Source organism: Eublepharis macularius, chromosome 1, assembly GCF_028583425.1.
Source record: "Eublepharis macularius isolate TG4126 chromosome 1, MPM_Emac_v1.0, whole genome shotgun sequence".
NCBI classification, from domain to species: Eukaryota; Metazoa; Chordata; class Lepidosauria; order Squamata; family Eublepharidae; genus Eublepharis; species Eublepharis macularius.
The window spans coordinates 181,666,068-181,683,181 of record NC_072790.1 but is presented as its reverse complement, the minus strand read 5'-3'; the positions used below and the strand labels follow the sequence as shown (position 1 = coordinate 181,683,181).

The 17,114-nt window shown below is 42.1% G+C and overlaps 1 protein-coding gene across 3 annotated transcripts in view; it reads right to left on the bottom strand.

Annotated features, from left to right (window-relative positions):
• Positions 1 to 534: 534 nt before the first annotated feature.
• The window catches only part of PARP1 (poly(ADP-ribose) polymerase 1), a 44,124-nt gene continuing 27,544 nt past the window's right edge, over positions 535 to 17,114 (bottom strand). For all 3 annotated transcript variants that reach the window (XM_054979451.1, XM_054979460.1, XM_054979466.1), the window contains 13 exons: positions 16,436 to 16,504; positions 15,019 to 15,151; positions 14,007 to 14,202; positions 13,043 to 13,171; positions 10,956 to 11,039; positions 9,315 to 9,437; positions 8,260 to 8,388; positions 7,777 to 7,875; positions 5,720 to 5,872; positions 3,083 to 3,210; positions 2,518 to 2,579; positions 1,928 to 2,042; positions 535 to 1,007 (listed from right to left, as the gene is read on the bottom strand). In XM_054979451.1, coding sequence (XP_054835426.1) covers positions 926 to 1,007; positions 1,928 to 2,042; positions 2,518 to 2,579; positions 3,083 to 3,210; positions 5,720 to 5,872; positions 7,777 to 7,875; positions 8,260 to 8,388; positions 9,315 to 9,437; positions 10,956 to 11,039; positions 13,043 to 13,171; positions 14,007 to 14,202; positions 15,019 to 15,151; positions 16,436 to 16,504 — 1,502 coding nt within the window. In that variant the 3' untranslated portion in view covers positions 535 to 925. The remainder of the gene's footprint in view (positions 1,008 to 1,927; positions 2,043 to 2,517; positions 2,580 to 3,082; positions 3,211 to 5,719; positions 5,873 to 7,776; positions 7,876 to 8,259; positions 8,389 to 9,314; positions 9,438 to 10,955; positions 11,040 to 13,042; positions 13,172 to 14,006; positions 14,203 to 15,018; positions 15,152 to 16,435; positions 16,505 to 17,114) is intronic.

Below are 17,114 nucleotides of genomic sequence, written 5' to 3'. Positions count from 1 at the left end.
GCTGGGGGATGAGACAGATATCTCTTGCATGGGCCTTTCCCATTAATGCTGTCTGCTGGAGCTGCTGGTGTAATTCCTGTTGTTCTTTGTACATGCACACCCTACCCCTCTAAAATTCTGATTCTGCTCATATCAAATGCCTTATGTATAGTTTATATGTCATTTTTTTCTTGAGACATCAACTTGTCTCCTGGAAAGGCCCTGGATTCTCTGGCTGTTTGGGTGACAGAAGTGGTGGTGGAGTCAGCTTGTGTACTGTGTTGGGTGATGTCAAGAAGTTGTTCAGCTACTGCCAGGTGAGAATTGATGCCTCCTGGGTATAGATCATGTGGGAAATTTTGGTGCACGAAGTTGTGACTAGTGAGTGGAGATGGAGTTGTCTGTGGGAGATACCATCAGTGTTTCTACATTAGCTTTCCTTCGTGCTATGCCATTTTGTTGGTTGAGCAAAGGATCACAGTTACGGCAAACCTTTGCCTGTGTAGCAACCATAAGATCACACTGAAAGCAATGAAGTGAGGATACAAATAAAGATTTAGTATGAAATTAGCTTTTATTTTAACTTCAAAATAAACATGTTTAACATTTATTCATAATAGAAACTAAGGAAGGGTTTTTTTTTTGAAAACCCAAATGTGTGTAAACCATTCTAAGTTTTTCCTCCCTGCCTCATTTATAAAAGGTTAAAATCAAAGGGGATTTTTTTGGTCTGTCACACAATAGTCCCAAAACTAGAAGGGGTCAGAAAGGAAGCATTTCTCAAAGTATTACACAGGAGTTAACACAAAAGCCTTGCTAAGGTGATTGCTGAAATTCAGTCAAAGCCCTGCAACTTATTTCTGGTATCTCAGCAACAGGAACTGATGTGTAGGCATTTCAGAAGTTTACACTAGCAACTCTTTTAACAGGTCTTTCCCATCCTTGTTCACCAGAGCGAAGTCTTATAGTTGAATCTCAATTTCAGGAGGTACTTCAAGTTTACCTGAGCAACATCATAGACAATATATCTGTGAGAAACAATGAATTAAGGAAATTTTATTTTTTAAAAGAAGTTTTGTGAAGAACAGCAGGTCAGATCCTATGGTTGCACTAGAAGAAAGCACTCACGATGGCAGACATTTCATCACCTTCCCCATCTTACACCAGCTCTCTGCAATTCTGAAAAGGCATTCCTGTAGGTCACATGACCTGCAACGTCACTGGGCACAGGAGCTGCAGTTAGGAGGGGGAATATGATGTTGTGCCACCTTGCTCTCGCATCATAAGAAAACTTGGCAGAAATAGTGCAGGAGAGCAAAAGCTTTGTTGGTGCAAGAGGAAGGCAAGGGCGGGCTTGTCACAGCTTCCCATTTCACTGCTGCCTCCATACCAAATGGCTGTTTGTCAGCACCCTGTATTGGACCTAGAAGCAAGCTTGCAGCTATTATAGTTGCAGATGCACTTGTGTTACCTTTATTTTCTGCAGTGTCAGTTAAGACAAGGGCTGTTGTTTGCTGAACAGAGAGTAGTTTCCAAACAGCAGCAGAGGCATGCTCCCCCTAGAGCTTCTTGCAGAAGTTGATATGCAAGATACAAAGAACACCCCTATCTCCTACAGGAAGGTGTATCAGTCACTCTGTCAGGTACAATTATGAAAAGTATCTGAGGCTAGTCACAGCTATTCAGTGCTGAGTCCCCATAAAAGCATCCCACATTTAATTGGCTGTTTTGCCAAATTCCTTCCTGACAGAAGTGAAAGCCAATGTCATTCTTGACAAGCTTTCCAAGCAACAAAGGAAACCACTCTCACAAACACAACTGGCTTTAGGGGCAAGATCCTTTACAGCTGCCTGGAAGCAGCTTCCTACAGGCTGTCAGGCAGCTCCGCAGTAGCGATTATGGAGCAGTCTATATACACTTCCATAGAAAAATGCACTTCAAAGGATACTCATTATATAGAAGACAGGTGTCGCTAATTCCTGATGGCATTCCTTTGCCTAAAGGAACATCTACGCCATCAAGACTGATAGTGGCCGTGGGATCCGGTGCAGTTTTGCCCAAGCCTGTAGGAAGGAAGGCAAAAACAAGAGTCATGTTGCCAAGTGCAGTTTTGCACTGAAAGCCTTTTGAGCTTGTCAAAACAGATTTGAATCCCCATTCTACCATGGAAGTCTGCTGGCTAACCTTGGCCAGGCAGGGTAAAAATACAGTAAATAAACTGATATAGTTACACCCCATCTGTTAGTAAATTGCTCTTGAGGCAGCTATTTAAAATGCGACTCAAACTGGATAAACATAAGTTCCCATAACTTCATTTTCTATTTCGATGATCTTGTCAACTAAAGTCCATTTGTCCTGGACAACTAAAACAGCATGCTCATATTCTCTTTGGGATTTTTAGCATCAAATCATAATAAGGCTAAAATAATTTCTATATTAAATGGTTCATATTACCTTCCCCCCGCCAATGTGCTTCATGAATTTACCTTCAAGTTACTATGACAACATTTTTTTCATGCACATTCAAATGAGGTTTACCTTTGACACTGTGTTTTCCTTTTGGTACCTTGGTTATGTGAGAAGCATTCTTCATTTCATACCTATCGAGCAGAGAGACAATTACGTACAGTAGAGTACTGATGCAAAAGTTCAAACAAAAAGCCTCTTCCATTGATAATATTGGATCATAAGTACATGTTTTCTTGCCATGTTCTGACACATGCATTTTATGTAATACAAATATATACTTCTCCAACAATCCACTTCAGAGGTGCATAATAAACTATTAATAATAACTGTACTTGTATATCACTCTTATAGACAGATTAGTGTTCCACTCAGAGCAATGAACAAAGTCAGGATTATTACTATCCCCACAATACCACTGGGGAGTTGGATTTGAGAGGAGTGGCTTACCCAAGGCCACCTGCTGAACTCATGGCAGTACTGGGATTCAAACCAGGAGAGTGCTGATTCACAACCCAACCGTTTAACCACTATACTACAGCAATACGATGCTTTCTTAAAGAAAACCAGGCTTCCAAAGTGGAAATGACAGCTGCCCCTGTAAGTTTTACAGACTTTCTAAATACAAATTACTTACATATTTCCAAGGGCAACTTCTCCCAGCAAAATTAAGCCTACTGAGTCATTCTGAGAGGTGTGACAATAGTTGGCACTCTTGGACACCATATCCGCAAAATAGATGCCTTTACCAAACATGTAGCCAGTCTAGGAAGAGAACGATGTTTGCAGCTTAACAGCGAGTGATGCTAAAAAAAACATTTCCAAAACTTCCTTAACCAAGTCAGTCTAGCGGGAGGAGTGGTTGAGCTAAGAGCACAACTTAGGCTGTCTGTGTCAGGCAGGGCTAATAAGCATGGTTCCATTCACCATTCATTGTATAGAGGTGCACTGCCTCTATACAATTGTTGAATGTATAGGGCTACTATTATTATTATTTATTTAATTTATAGTCCGCCCTAACTGTGCAATCCTAAGGGAAGGTGTAGAAAGTGCACAGGGAGAGAATTAAGGCTTGCGCAGGCGTAAATGTCACATACATGGACGTAACCCCCCTTTCCGCCAGCGCCCACCCAAGGCATGCTACCACGACTGGGCCACTGCTGGCGGGGACGACCAGACAGAGGCAGAACTGCGGCACACTGGAGGGAGTGGGCTGCAAGTTAGTCAGCTTCCTAAGCTGCCCCAGGCCCGGGGACACCCCCTGCAGTAGCAGCAAGTTACGCCATGAAAAAGGAGGCATAGCCCATAGGTGCCCATTGAACAGGAAAACTTGGGCCCCTTTTTCCCGTGCCCAGCCCCGCCCCCATGGCCGGGGGGCACCAGCTACCATTTGGGGGCTCTGTTCAGACTCCCTCAGCTGAGGTATCTCCCAGCAGAGGAGGAAGTGCAGCTGCAGTTCAGGTTGACAGGGTGTTCATAATTTCCTGTTGATGGAGGGTGCTCAGCCCCTTAACTTTCTCCCTGACAGGATATGACTATTCTGAGATGGAGCACTTTCTCGCCAGAGGGTCATGCAACATTTGGTTGCAGGCTGGACCTGTGATACTGGAGCTGCTGCAGCTACTCCCTTCCAGAACGTGGCAGACCGGGCTGGGTCTCGGACCGGGCTGGGTCTCTTGCCACATGTCTTTTTCTCTTGCAGGCAGGTCGCAACTCGTCAGGGAGAACAAAGAGCATGGCTGTTCCAGCCCCTGGAGATCCTCCACGAGTGTCATTCATGTCCAGCCCAGGGAGCAGTTTCCCAAGGCAGGCTGCGTCTTAACTTCACTTCTGCGAGGGCAGGATGGGGGATGGATTTTGCGGCTCTGACTGCTGCACGAACTGCCTTTGCTCCCTTCTAAGGCGAGGGACATTGGTATGACACATGTCCAGAGAACCTCTTAACCTTTCCAGTTTAATAAAATGTGTGTTGAAAAACAACAAACTGCCTGTCTGTTTTCTTGCTTCCTGGACATTGAAAGCAGCCCCACCCCAACTCCCCGTTGGGATGTCTTTTCACATATTCCCGCAAATGTTTCCTGGCTCAAGGCTGGGATGAGCTATGCTGCTAGAAGGAGCAGGTGTCAAGTGGCGCCTCATCCAGCTTCCCTCCCGCCCCTCTCAATATAACTTCGGACAGTGGGGTGGGAATTGAAGTGTAGCCCATGAATGTCTGGTAGGGCGGTGGCGGGAGGGTGGGGTGGGGCTCCACTGAGGACTTTCATTCTCTGACAGAATGAGCTGCTGGCATCTGATAAGCCAGGCAGATGATCGCTGCATGCAGGGGAAGGAGGAAGTTGCTGCCAGGAGGTGCGGGATATGGAGCAACATGGTGGGATCTCTGGGGCTCCTCCTCCACGAGGATGGACCACCCTCCGTTTCGCTGTTTGTGGAGGCAGGGATGAACTTGGGAAATCTGGCGCAGGGAGGGGGTGGACGATGGCCCTTGGAGCAGTTTCTCTGCTCCTGCAGGCCATCAGTCCACTCTGGGGGGGCGTCACCCCAGGACCAGAGCCTGGCTCTTGAAGTCCAGCCTGCATTCTCCTTGGATCTTTGTGATGTGTTCAAATGGAGCTACCACAAGTCTGTGGGCTCTTTTCACTCCCGTCACCTCCAGTGGGCCTTCTGGCCTCTTGCGCGGTTTCCAATAGGCATTCCTTGAAGTACACGCCCCCCCTGCCCCGGGGTCTACCTCTCCAGTACCTGGGGGTTGGTCCCAAGTGCTGCAGGTTGCAAGTACAACCCTTGCTGGGTCCTGCTGCCTTTCTGGTCCCGCCTTTCAGGGAGGGGGAACCTGTTTCTCACGGCAGTGGCGGGCTCTGCAGGCGTGCAGAACTGCAGCCACTGGCCTGGCCCTCATCAGAAATAGGAGCTGGATGGGGGAAGAGGGTGGGTGCCCTATTCGCACTCTCAGTGTTACTTTTGCCCCGCTCCAGCAGGGATGCCGCCGCTTGCCCTTCACCTGCCTGTCAGGGGAGCAGTGTGGCCATTGGGTGGGGCTGTCAGGAGAACAGCGGGTGCTCTTGGCGGCGGGCACACCGCCTTGCCAAACTCTCGTGCTGGCATGCCTCTCCTGCAAAAGTCCCTAGGGAGTGGCGGAGCAGCACCACATTTACATCGATGCACGGGCAGGGACACTGACTTAGGAATGGGCTGTAAAAATTCCAACATAGAAGGAAACTGAAAAACTCAGTATGTCTACATGAAGTTAGTTAGCACACAGCATTTTACATACCACAGGGGCCTCAGGTGGAGCTATCCGGAGACCCTGAGATAAGATCCCAGCAAAATTAGTAGTGCGAGAACCATGCCAGAGAAGCTGGCGGTTATGTAGCTCTTTAAACGGCTTATAGCGCTGACTTTCTCCTTCACGTTCAATCTTGAAAATCTATGGGAAGAGGACAAAAAAAATTACAACGCATATCAAACCGCCTTTGAAAATAAGGTATGCTAAAAAAAGCAGTGACTTAATTCTAATGAGCACACACGAGCAGATGGCTTGTGTCCTATGCTACTAAACAAGTCTGTAAAACTTTGACATTTGTTCTCTGGTCTGAAAGAGACCAAGAAAACTCAATTTTAGGGGCAAAAAAGGTGTGAGCATTTACAATCAAACTTGCAATTTAGTAATTATATTAAACGAACTTAAAATTTAAGATTGTTTTGAAGGCTTGAATTTTCTGTGAGAGTATGTAAAACTCTGACTACAAAGGAATAAAACGCTGGGGGAGAGGGTAGAAATGGGGCAATAATCTGAGCAGCAATAATCTGAGCAGAGTGCAGGAACCAAGGAGAGTCTTATGGTTATGCCCAAATATGCTTTTCTGTCATTGTTGTTCCTCACTATTCTAGAATTGGTCTTTGTAAGGTTTTGATATACAAGTTCCTCCTTCTCCCAGAACTCCCCTCTCTCAATACTGAATTTCACAATTGCATCTATTCTGCCCCATAAGCTCAAAAATTTCTTATGCTGCTTGCTGGAAAAATGTCATGTCTTGAAACTGGATTACAATTTAGTCTTTCCTGGGACAAATGTGCACAGGCCAACTGCTCCCTCCAACTGTAGGTCCCTATACCATATCTCAGGCCACCTGGGAAGGTCCCATGATCATCACGAGCAGCTTTGTGAGGGAACTGCAGTGGAAAGGCAGAAGTGGGAAAGCGCCCTTCCACAAGTGGTGCTTCTCTTGCGGTTGTTGGTATACCGAAACAAATTAAGAAGGGTCCAAAATAGATTAATGCACAGGTGCAACAAAACAAGTTCACTGTTTATAAAGAGAGAAGGGAAGAGGGGAGGACCAAAGCTAAGCTGCGGTGCAGACATGATGCACTTCATCACTAAACTTTGGACCAAGGATGGGCTAAGGGAACATGTACTCCCTCCTCCCTACAATCAACCTCTCCTTTTTCATGCACAGATTTCCTTCTCACCCCAGCCTTAATCATGGTTAAGGGATATGTGAGGAATCCTGCTGAACACAAGCCAAGGTACCTTCATAACCACGGGTAACAGCAATAACAACATAACCTATAATTATGATTAAAACTGAGGGGAGATATCTATGGCTGTCCTCCTCACCCAACCCACCCACCTTTCCTCTCTGCCTTCCTGAAGAGAGGATTTAAGCACCACCCCTGTAGAATATCTCTCATCCCTGTGCTCACCCAAAGCCCTGCCAAGTGATAGGGTTGATCTTCCCTGAACATCATAGTATCATCATAAAGCTCTGCATGTTCCCTGGGATCTTGACCTCTTGCAAGACACCTGAAAATGCTTTGTCAGGCTTTTGCTTTCTTGTTGCCTTAGCCACAGCACTCTCCAGTGTCAGCAGGTCGTGGTGGCTCTGGGACAGTTGCATTGGCAACACACTCTGCCCTGCTTGGGAACAACATTAGTGGAACAACTTGACTATAGAGCTGAGGTACATTATGTAGGCCTATCTATCCTGAAGCAGAAGATCTTGGACAGGTTGGCGAGGGAAAAGAATTTGCCCCTGGAAAGAGGGCTAAATAAGCACAGACTCTCAAGTCCGTCCTAAGCATCATTAGGGCACAGACCATTTGTACTCCCTGCAATGTTCCCAGGCAGAAAAGACTTCTGTCCAGATAGTTACACAAAACTTATTATCTCTTTATACCTCAGTACAAGTTTCCACAAAAATAACAGTTCAATGCAAAGATTAGCTTTGTGCTGAGCACAAGCAAATAAAGCATCTACAAGAAAGCAAGTAAACCAATTAATTCTGTTTTTCAGCTCCAAAAGATTTTCTGTTCTTAATCAGAACCACTTACCTCTACGACTTTCAAGTCATAAGCATTGTGAGTACTGGCATGAGTATTCTTTACATACTGTTTTATGATCTTGGCTTCTTCTGAGTTTTTGTCTACTACCTATGGGGGAAGACAACAAGAAAAGTTTTCTTTGAAATCAAATGAGGCAAAAGGAATCTAAGAATGGAGGTTGGTGGGAGGAATTCACTCAGAGCTACAGGTTGAGTTATTATATTACCCAGAAAGGGAGAGAAGCCCCCTAAACAGATGTTATACACATTATTTTATTATTTGTATGTGAATGTAATATGACCCTCGCTCCTTTTTTTTCTTGCAGGCACACCAGGACAAAAACCCTGATCTTCCTTTCAGATAAATACAATGTTTGTCTGGTGTCTCCAGGCATGTTGCATAATGTGCTTTTGGCATGATCAACCAAACCCCACCAAGGCAAGTTGGAAGTGGTCAGTCAGACTATTCATAATGTGGACAGTCTTATGTTACCTTGATATCTGTTTTAAGTTTTTCATAGTTCACATCTATTGGATCTTTATCCCCATCCTGACCTCCACTTCTGAGTAGGCTGTAGGCAACTTCAATGTCAAGCAGATTGTCCAGCATCTCTACTTTGGACTAGGATAAGGAAGAAGAAGTTTTAAGAAGGGATCTTATAGCAAATTTACTTATCGCAGCCAAAAGCGCCATTGCAATGTAACAAACAAAACCCTAACAATAGCAAATTGGCACTCAAAAGTATGGGATCATTTTATTTCAGAAAAACTTAACGATAAACTATACCAAGGTGAACGCTTCCCAAACAGTACAAACTTTTTTGAGAAATGGTTTCCCTTTTTTGAATACTTAGAAAATAACAGTATTTGGACCAACTCAAAGTTATTTCAGTCTTTATTTGAATTACTATAAAAGGTTCATTAATGTTATTATAAAATGTTTATTATGAAGTTAGATGTTGTGTTAAATGTTATATGGTTTCTCTTTTCTGAAAGTTGCCATTTTTTATCTGTTATCAGTATTGCGCAAAATATCAATAATTTTTTTTTAAAAAAATGAAGTTTATTTGTCTACTGAACATGTCCTGTGGCCTGAGCACATGACCCAGTAAATCATGGCACCTATAGCTGTTCACCAAAGGTTAATTACAAATTCAGCAGGTCCTCCTACCAAGGGAAAAACAAGTCCTGCTAACTTTTTAACTCATTAATTCCTGAAAAGCCTGAAGCCCATGTACAGATGTGTTTCCTCCTCCCCATTTTAACATCACAAAAACCCTGGGAGTTAAGAGGAGGCTAAGAGATGGCAACCAGCCCAGTAAGTTTCATGGCTAAATGAGGATTCGAACCTGAGTCTTACACTCTGTCCACTACTCCATGGTGACAAAGAAAACTTACACTGCATGCAAGTGAGCAAAACTAAGTTTTAAAACAGCTCTTGTCTCCAGCACAGTCTCTAGGAAAAAAATACAACTGATACTGATGCACAGAAAGCACACATGATGTCTAAATTATGTTCTGCAAATAGTGTCAGAATCCAATTAATACCGTAATGTATTCCAGGTTGTTCAAAAGAGGAGGTTTCTTCATCCCAAAGTCATGAGGAATTAGCGTGTAGAAGCGATTGGAGAAATCCAGTATCTGTGAGTCTGTTCCACCACCAGAAACTGCCTACATGTGAAGGCAAAGAAGCAAAACAAAAACCCTTACAGCAACAAGAATGAGCATTTGAGATACTTTGCTTAACTGTTCTATGTAACAGAACAGATGAAAAACAGTTCTAACATGAGTAATTTGCAGTGCAGTCCTAAACAGAGATAATATGCCTAGTAGGTATAGCTCAGGCCTACGCTGTTAACATAGCTCAAAAGCTCTCTCTTCTGAACATATATTGCCAGCGTTCAATACTACACACACAGTCAACTGTCTCTTTAACTGCACTACTACATTTCTCTCTTCTTGGTTCCTTTTTTCCTCTTTCCAATGTCAGAAAACAAACAGTAAAACCAAATGAAGAAGCCATAGCTCAAATGCCATGTTCAATCCTAAGCAGAGTTCAGAAACACCACATGCTTTTGCACTTTCCTGAGGGCTGTCTCACACTAAAGTAGCAAATGAGTTAAAAAGGTAATGATAATGCAACACAGAGAGAAGCAGCATCCTGTTTACATATTAGGGATACTTAACATTGTTCTGAAAGTTGTGGATTCAGGGTATGTCCTCAAATTAACATCCTTCAGTAAAGTATTAAGCAATTAAGGACACACTAAGCTTGCGCTGAATTAGGAGGTACAGCACAAACCTCTGCCTATTTGGTTGGATCCTATGGCTCTCTTCCACAAAATTTTCCTTTAACAGAGGATTTCCTCCGATGGAAAAGTGTTTTCTGATGGAGAAAAACATTCCTCTAATGGAAAAAATTTGTTTGAAGAAGACTTGGAAGAAGAGAGTCAAAGGATTCAATCCAATGTCCTCAGGTAAGTCTAGAATCTTTGTTATAAGGAAACTTTCCCCATGATCAGTTCAACCCAGATGGGCTTCTTGATCATGGAAATCAATTAAATGAAGAGGTTACATATTTAGAGAATCAGGTCCTCGATGGTTTTTAACAAAGCAATCCACTGGTTTTTCTAGAAATATTTCTTGGAATTTCATACAGTTTGGAAGTGAGCTAAATTTCTTTGGATAATGCAAGTCTTAGGCAAGTTGGGCTTTGTGCTTGCTGTTCCCCTACTTCATTGTTAGAACAAATTCAATATTACAAAGTTAGCTCCAATCCCCATTCCTGGTCCCTTTCTCAGTATGCACTGAAGAACACTGCCATCCTCCAAAATGAGCTAAAAGTATGATGATTTCAAAGCAATAGCATCAATTTATAAAAGCCATCAATCTAGCTTAATTTCACAGCTTCTCTTACCATATCACTTGAAAGACTTAGTACCAAAGGACCAAATTAGGGCTACTCTACTGCCAGTCCTACAAAAAAGGTGCTACATAGTCAAACCAGGTCCTTTGATAAAACATTAATAACTTTTTTAAATGAGCTGAACTAGAACAAAACAAAGCAATATTTTTTGCTGGAGCCAGTAGTCTTTACATTGCCTTCATTTAAAGAAATGTAATTTGTAGAAGCTGCAAAAACCAGCTGACTCCCAGCCTGTCTTATGAGTAACAGCTCTTCATGCTTACCTGCTGCACATCGTTAAGGATGGAGTATGCACTCTGAATCTGCCTTTTGCTTAGTTTCCCCAAAGGCATCTTCTGGAGGTCAATCTGACAATGAGACCAAGGGAAGTAATTAAATCAGAACCTTCATTTTCTGGGGGAAGTGTCTTCCACAACAAATACACAAAAGCTTTGATATAAAGCAGCTCTCTGTATAAACGACTATTTAAATGTAAGGTTCTATGGAACTCTGAGGACTGTACCACCTTGCATCTGACGAAGAGAACTGTGATTCTTGAAAGCTTATGCTACAATAAAGTTGGTTAGTCTTAAAGGTGGTACTGGACTCTTTGCTATTGTACCACCTAAGTTACATATGGCCACTTGTTTGTTTGAAAGTACTATCACTAAAAATTGCACTCCATATGGAAGCATTTCCAAAGCTTGAAATTGTGGGCTGCAATTTTCTCACAAGAGCATCTACAGACAATTGATTCCTCCTGCTACAATAGAGATGGTGAAGTGCCACAATGGGAGTTTAAGACATGTTTGACATCTGATCAAAGATTTAGGAAGTCTACAACACTGATGGTCCTTAAAAAGGAGAACATTAAATAATGAGAAGGCTGATACAAAACACATGACCAAATTTAAAATTAGTACCCGATCACATTGGCTGTGTGCAGTGACTAAGATTATGTGATACCAGGAATAAAATCCAGTTTTCAATTTCTATTTGATACCCATTCTAGGGCTAAAATCTTTTTGCTTATAAGCACTGATCTGTGTGTGAGAACGGGTGCCCAAAACAGCTTATACATGTAACTAGTGGGAAAAAGCTTTGGAAAAACCTGAAATCCGAAGCAGCATGCCACTTCGGATTTGGGTTTCTATTTTGCTTCGGTATGCTCCAGAAAGATTCAGAGCATACTGAAGTGACGGGGGAGGAGGGGCCCCCCACCCTTAATCTTCCACCCGCACCCCCTACCCACACTTACCTGGACAGGCAGAAGGTTGGAGCTGCTGCCGCGCTGGCCAGCGTGCTGGCCCCAATTCGGAAATACCGAAGCTTTCTGAATTGGGTCCAATTCGGGTATTTTACCCGAATCGGATACCCGAAGCACACACCCCTACATGTAACTAATACTTGTGATCCAAGGGAGTCATAATTGCCTTGGGAGTATTTCTGTTAAGAGTTGTTGGGCAAAAATATTTTAATTAAACTTAGTATTTACATCATTCTTTTGAGTAGTGATGTGTATTTTCTGGGAAAATTTGAATCATAATAGCAATATTTAAATAATGCAAGCAACAGAAAGCAAATACACCATATACAAGCATGGACTAGTGTTTATTCATTTTCCGTGTTCCATATTTAGTCCATCTAGCATGATTTGCAGCACAAAAGCCCTGGCAGTTATAAACCAACTATATTTACATATGTGAGGTGGAAAATTTTTAATGGAAAAATATAGTATTGGAAAATTTTCTGCCCCACATCAATGCTTTCAAGTGTTCAAAACACTTCATGTACATATTACACAGTAGTAAGATAATTGCTAAGGTAGGTATATTCCTACCTTATATTCGGGAGGGGGGGATGCTAAGGAGGACAAGATATTTGCTCATACACTGTTACAAGTAATGTGCTGTGTTTTAAATATTTTGTTAAAAGGCACTTAAAGCACAATATGTTGGGAAAGAAGATTTATAAAGATAACTATAAACATTTGTTTTTAATACTGATGTTTAATATTGGTTTACACATTTAAAAAACTTTAATATTAATACTAATGCCTCTCCCCCACTTTCAAGCCTAAGGTAAACAGGCCAAGGATACTGTAATTCAATGATATGTCTTTGGGTTAACTGGTCCATGTACATCCACAGAAAGCACTTTAGCTTTGCAGAATACGAGTAGAAGCAGTTTAGGTAAACTTGTACACAGATCACCCTTCTGCCACAGGGAGTAAGTAATTAATAATCTATGAACGAGGCACCATCTATTGAGATAGAAGAATGCCATGGTCCTCCAAGAGTAGGAGGGTGTTACTTCATTAACATATAATAAAAAGGCATGAAAGGAATTATTAACAAAGATTATTAATAACCTCAAATTCCACCATGGCTTTCTTCATGCTTTCCACATCAAAGATCATCTTAATGAGGTCCTGGACTGGCTTCGGAAGCTTTGATTTGGTTCCTGCACTAACTGTTAATTTCTTCACTGCTTCTTCATCCTAGGAATGAGAGCATTAATTACACTCACAAGCAGAGTTTTCCTCAGTTAATGTAGCTAAACCAGAGATGAAGAATGCATGCAGTCCTCAAATAATCTTAATTTACCCAGTTAACTGGAAACTCTAACATCCTAGTTTAGACCCACTGGTTGAAGAGAACAAACAATTAAGAAGAAAAGAAGTACATTAAGTAAATAAATAAATAACATTAAATTTTTATTTGAAGAAATGAACTGATACTAAACAGTGTTCCATTAATCTCCTCAGAGATCCAGAGATCTCAGTGCTTAGGAAACATCAATCCTCTTTTACTATGACATGTTTACTTGCATAATATGTTACATAAATTTGTTAAAAGGTTATAAAAGGGACACAAAGTGGGAGAGGAGGGAGAAAAGAATCAAGTGGTAAGTCGTCAACAACTTGGCACACAAATGTGAATTTTGGCCTGTGTATATTTAACTGTATCTATCAAGATCCCTCACATTAAACTGATTCATTGCTCTCAAGTAATCTATCTTTTGCACTGCCAAGACAGCCGCACTGTGGGCCATGGCAGAAAAGCTGTTGTTGCAACACAATTAAATTTTGCAGGCTGTTTCTTAAATGTTTCAATGCTTTGATTGAGCAGACCCATCTTACCAAACACATGCAAAACAAACTCAAAGACAAGAGACACTATGCTTTTGGGGAAAGTTGCTTTCTTCTGTGATGGGTAAGGTAGCACCTACAACTTGTAGTCTAGACTATTTAAATAGTCAAAACTAGCTCTTGTATGCGTGGCCTTGACAAAGAAGCAAGTTCTTCTTTGATACCAGGAACATTAATTAGATACCTGTCCATAGTCTATTTCCAGAGGGTAGAATTTTTTTGGATATTTGGTGAAATTTTTAGAATGCCAGGAGTTGCCAGTTTTGTCTTCATATAGATTCAGAAAGTGTTCAATGGCTTCCTCTTTAGATGGCATCTGCTCTAGCTTGTTGCTTCCAATTACTGTGCCAACACGGCCCCAGGAACGGAATACCCAGTATCTGGAAACAAAAGAATTGGGAGAAGCAGGAAAAAGGGATTAAACTAGGCAGTAGTACTAAAGGGCACTATAGGCACACCCATTCTTTCACAGTGCACACATACCATTTCAGCACTGAACAGTAACAGCACTGAAAACTTCTGTCTGGGATTCTCTCTACGCAGAGAAACTCCAAAAAAGAAAGCCTCAAGTTCAGCTATACTGAAGACATGCCTAAAGCTTGCATTTATTTAGGGACCCAAAAACTGCACTAATAAATATGGGAGTTAAACAAAAGCTCCAAATTTCTTAAACATGCATCCAGGAATTAGGCAAAAGAGGAAGCTGTCAATTCCTCATGGCGCTCACTGGGGAAATATTTCCCATCCTAGAAAATGAAATTTGCACCATATTATTACAGCAGACTCTATAATGCTAACATTTATATTCTGACACAGCTAAAGCTTTTCACCTTTTTTTCCTTTCTAGAACTAAAACCAGCTTGAGCCGAGTGGTGAGTGGTTGTAAAAATGCTAGGGAAATCCATCACATCTAAGTTTAGTCCTCAGGGAACAAAGGGAGGGTTTTCAAATTAGGTTTGCAAACTAGGTTAGTTGGTACTGCCCTAGATGAGACGGCTTCAGGCTCTAGATACCTAGGAGCAAAAACCAACGCAAAGTGATTTTTGAATTCAGCATTTCTGATCAGGTCTTATGATGCATTGCTAAACAGAGAATATGTAATACTAAGCTCAAACTACATTGCACCAGGGGAGACAGAGTTCAATTTGCAGCACAGTTTCTAAGAAGGATGCATTTGGGAAAGAGGCAAAGCCAACCTGATTTCTCTGTCATCTTCCAGCAGCTGAAGCTTGTAATAGGAGTTGGTTCCCCTGACAATATCTACTAGGCCAAGAGTGGCGCTGAAGATTTTGCCACCTTTTTCAAAGACATGAGCAGAATCTTCTAAGCCTGTGAGGAAGAGCAATAAATTAAAGTCAGGAAAAAAACATTTTGATTTTATTATTTTTAACTTATAACACATACCACTGGAATACAATTCCTTCCCCATTTCTAGATTCACCGAGAAAGGCATCTACAAGATGCATGTCGACAGTGTCTCTGAACATTACTTCGACAACTGCTCTGTGTGTAAAATGCTGCTGAGCTGCAGCTGACTTATGGTCCACAGGACTTTCAAGGCAAGAGAGAAACAGAGGTGGTTTGCCATTGCCTGCCTCTGGTCTTCCTTGGTGGCTTCCCATCCAAATAGTAGCCAGGACTGCCCCTGCCCCTGCCCAGCTTCTGGTATCTGACAAGATCACTCTACCTGGACTATCTGGGTCAGGGCTGCTAGGCATTGAAAAATATCTGGATATTTCAACAGAAAAGTCATTCAACCAGTTTCACAATGAGATAAGGCAAGAGAAAACAGCTGTTCAAAAGCTAACCAACATTTTAAATGTTAGCATTAAAAGTACAACAAACTTTCTTGGAGAAAGTTACTGGGGGTTTGTTAGAGAACCATGGGACTCATCCAAAGCTGGATCCTGCACAGTTCAACCATCATTATGCAACTGATTTGTGTACTAGAAGCAGAAAGCCAGCAAACAAGCATCTTCAGGGCAGCAGTTCTAAGGTACACTTTAAGCAAGGAAGTTACTCAGTTCTGCATTGTGTGGATGGTGAGGGTGAGGGAGGATCTTAACAATGAGCTGGGAGCCACTGGTGATCCAAGAGAGCCTTGCAGAAGCTGCCAGGCAGTCTGATGATGGTGGTGGGCTGGAGAAGCCTTGGCCACTAGAGGTGTTGTCTACCCTCAGTGAAGTTCCAGCACCATAATACAGAGACTGAGGCACTTGGCTTGATGTGCAGCGAGCTGACTTACTGTCCAAAGTTCATGTCTTGCACTGCACCAAGGCACTGTTGTTTAAACAAAACAAAAAAACCAAGGCTTCACTTTTATTATACAAGTAGCCCTGATGAGCTTTGTAATAAAGTTAACACATGACAGAATGGGTAAACAGAAGCACTGCAGGTATCAGAAACATCATCATGTTTTCCATTCATAGACAGCAAAAGCCTTTGCAATACATGTCTAACAATGGCAAATAACAATGGCATATCTAACAATTTGCAAATATCAGACTTCCAACTTCAGAACATCTCCAGCTTCCAAACGAGCAGAGAATGACCCAGTCAATCACTTATGACAGAATATCAGCAAATATAGACACAAGAGTTTCCTGAAGTTACCCGAGTCGGGGTCCACAGCAGCACCTCCTTTAACCGTCAGCTTCATTTTCTTTTCCAACTTGCTGGTTCCTGGACAAAAAAGTACAGGGTTTTTTTTTTTAGTATATTAAAAAAAAATCCTAGTCACAGATCAAGAGCTGTAAAAAGAATAACTGTTTCACTAATTTCCTCTACCATGTTTCACCATAAACACTGAGGGTGCTTTATAACTCAGTAAATTCCCATCTGTTATTCATTCTTAAGAGGGAGAGGAGAGGATTCAAGCATCTTTCCCGTAAGTAGTCTTTGCTGCATGCTTGTTGCATTTGACTGGTATTCATACCATAACATTTTGCTGGAAAAGTGCAGCCCTACTCCAAATAGTATGCATATTGGAATGACTAGACATTTCAGCAAAGAAAAACTTTTCAGACTTGGTTTAACTTGTAGTCGTGTCACAGTTTTAAAAAACTGTGCATGTCTTCTGCCCTTCCTGCTGATTTCCCTTCTTAATCTCCTCTCAAAACACCACTAAAAGAGATTTGGGGCAGGGATGGGGTGGGGAGTAGGGTGGTGGTGGTCATATAATGTGACACATCTTGGGTTAAGGTACACAAACTAGTTGTGGGTCTCAATTCACCACTGGAAACTAAGACCTGGGAATTGTCAGTAGATGTCATAAGTAAGAGGTTGAAGTCTA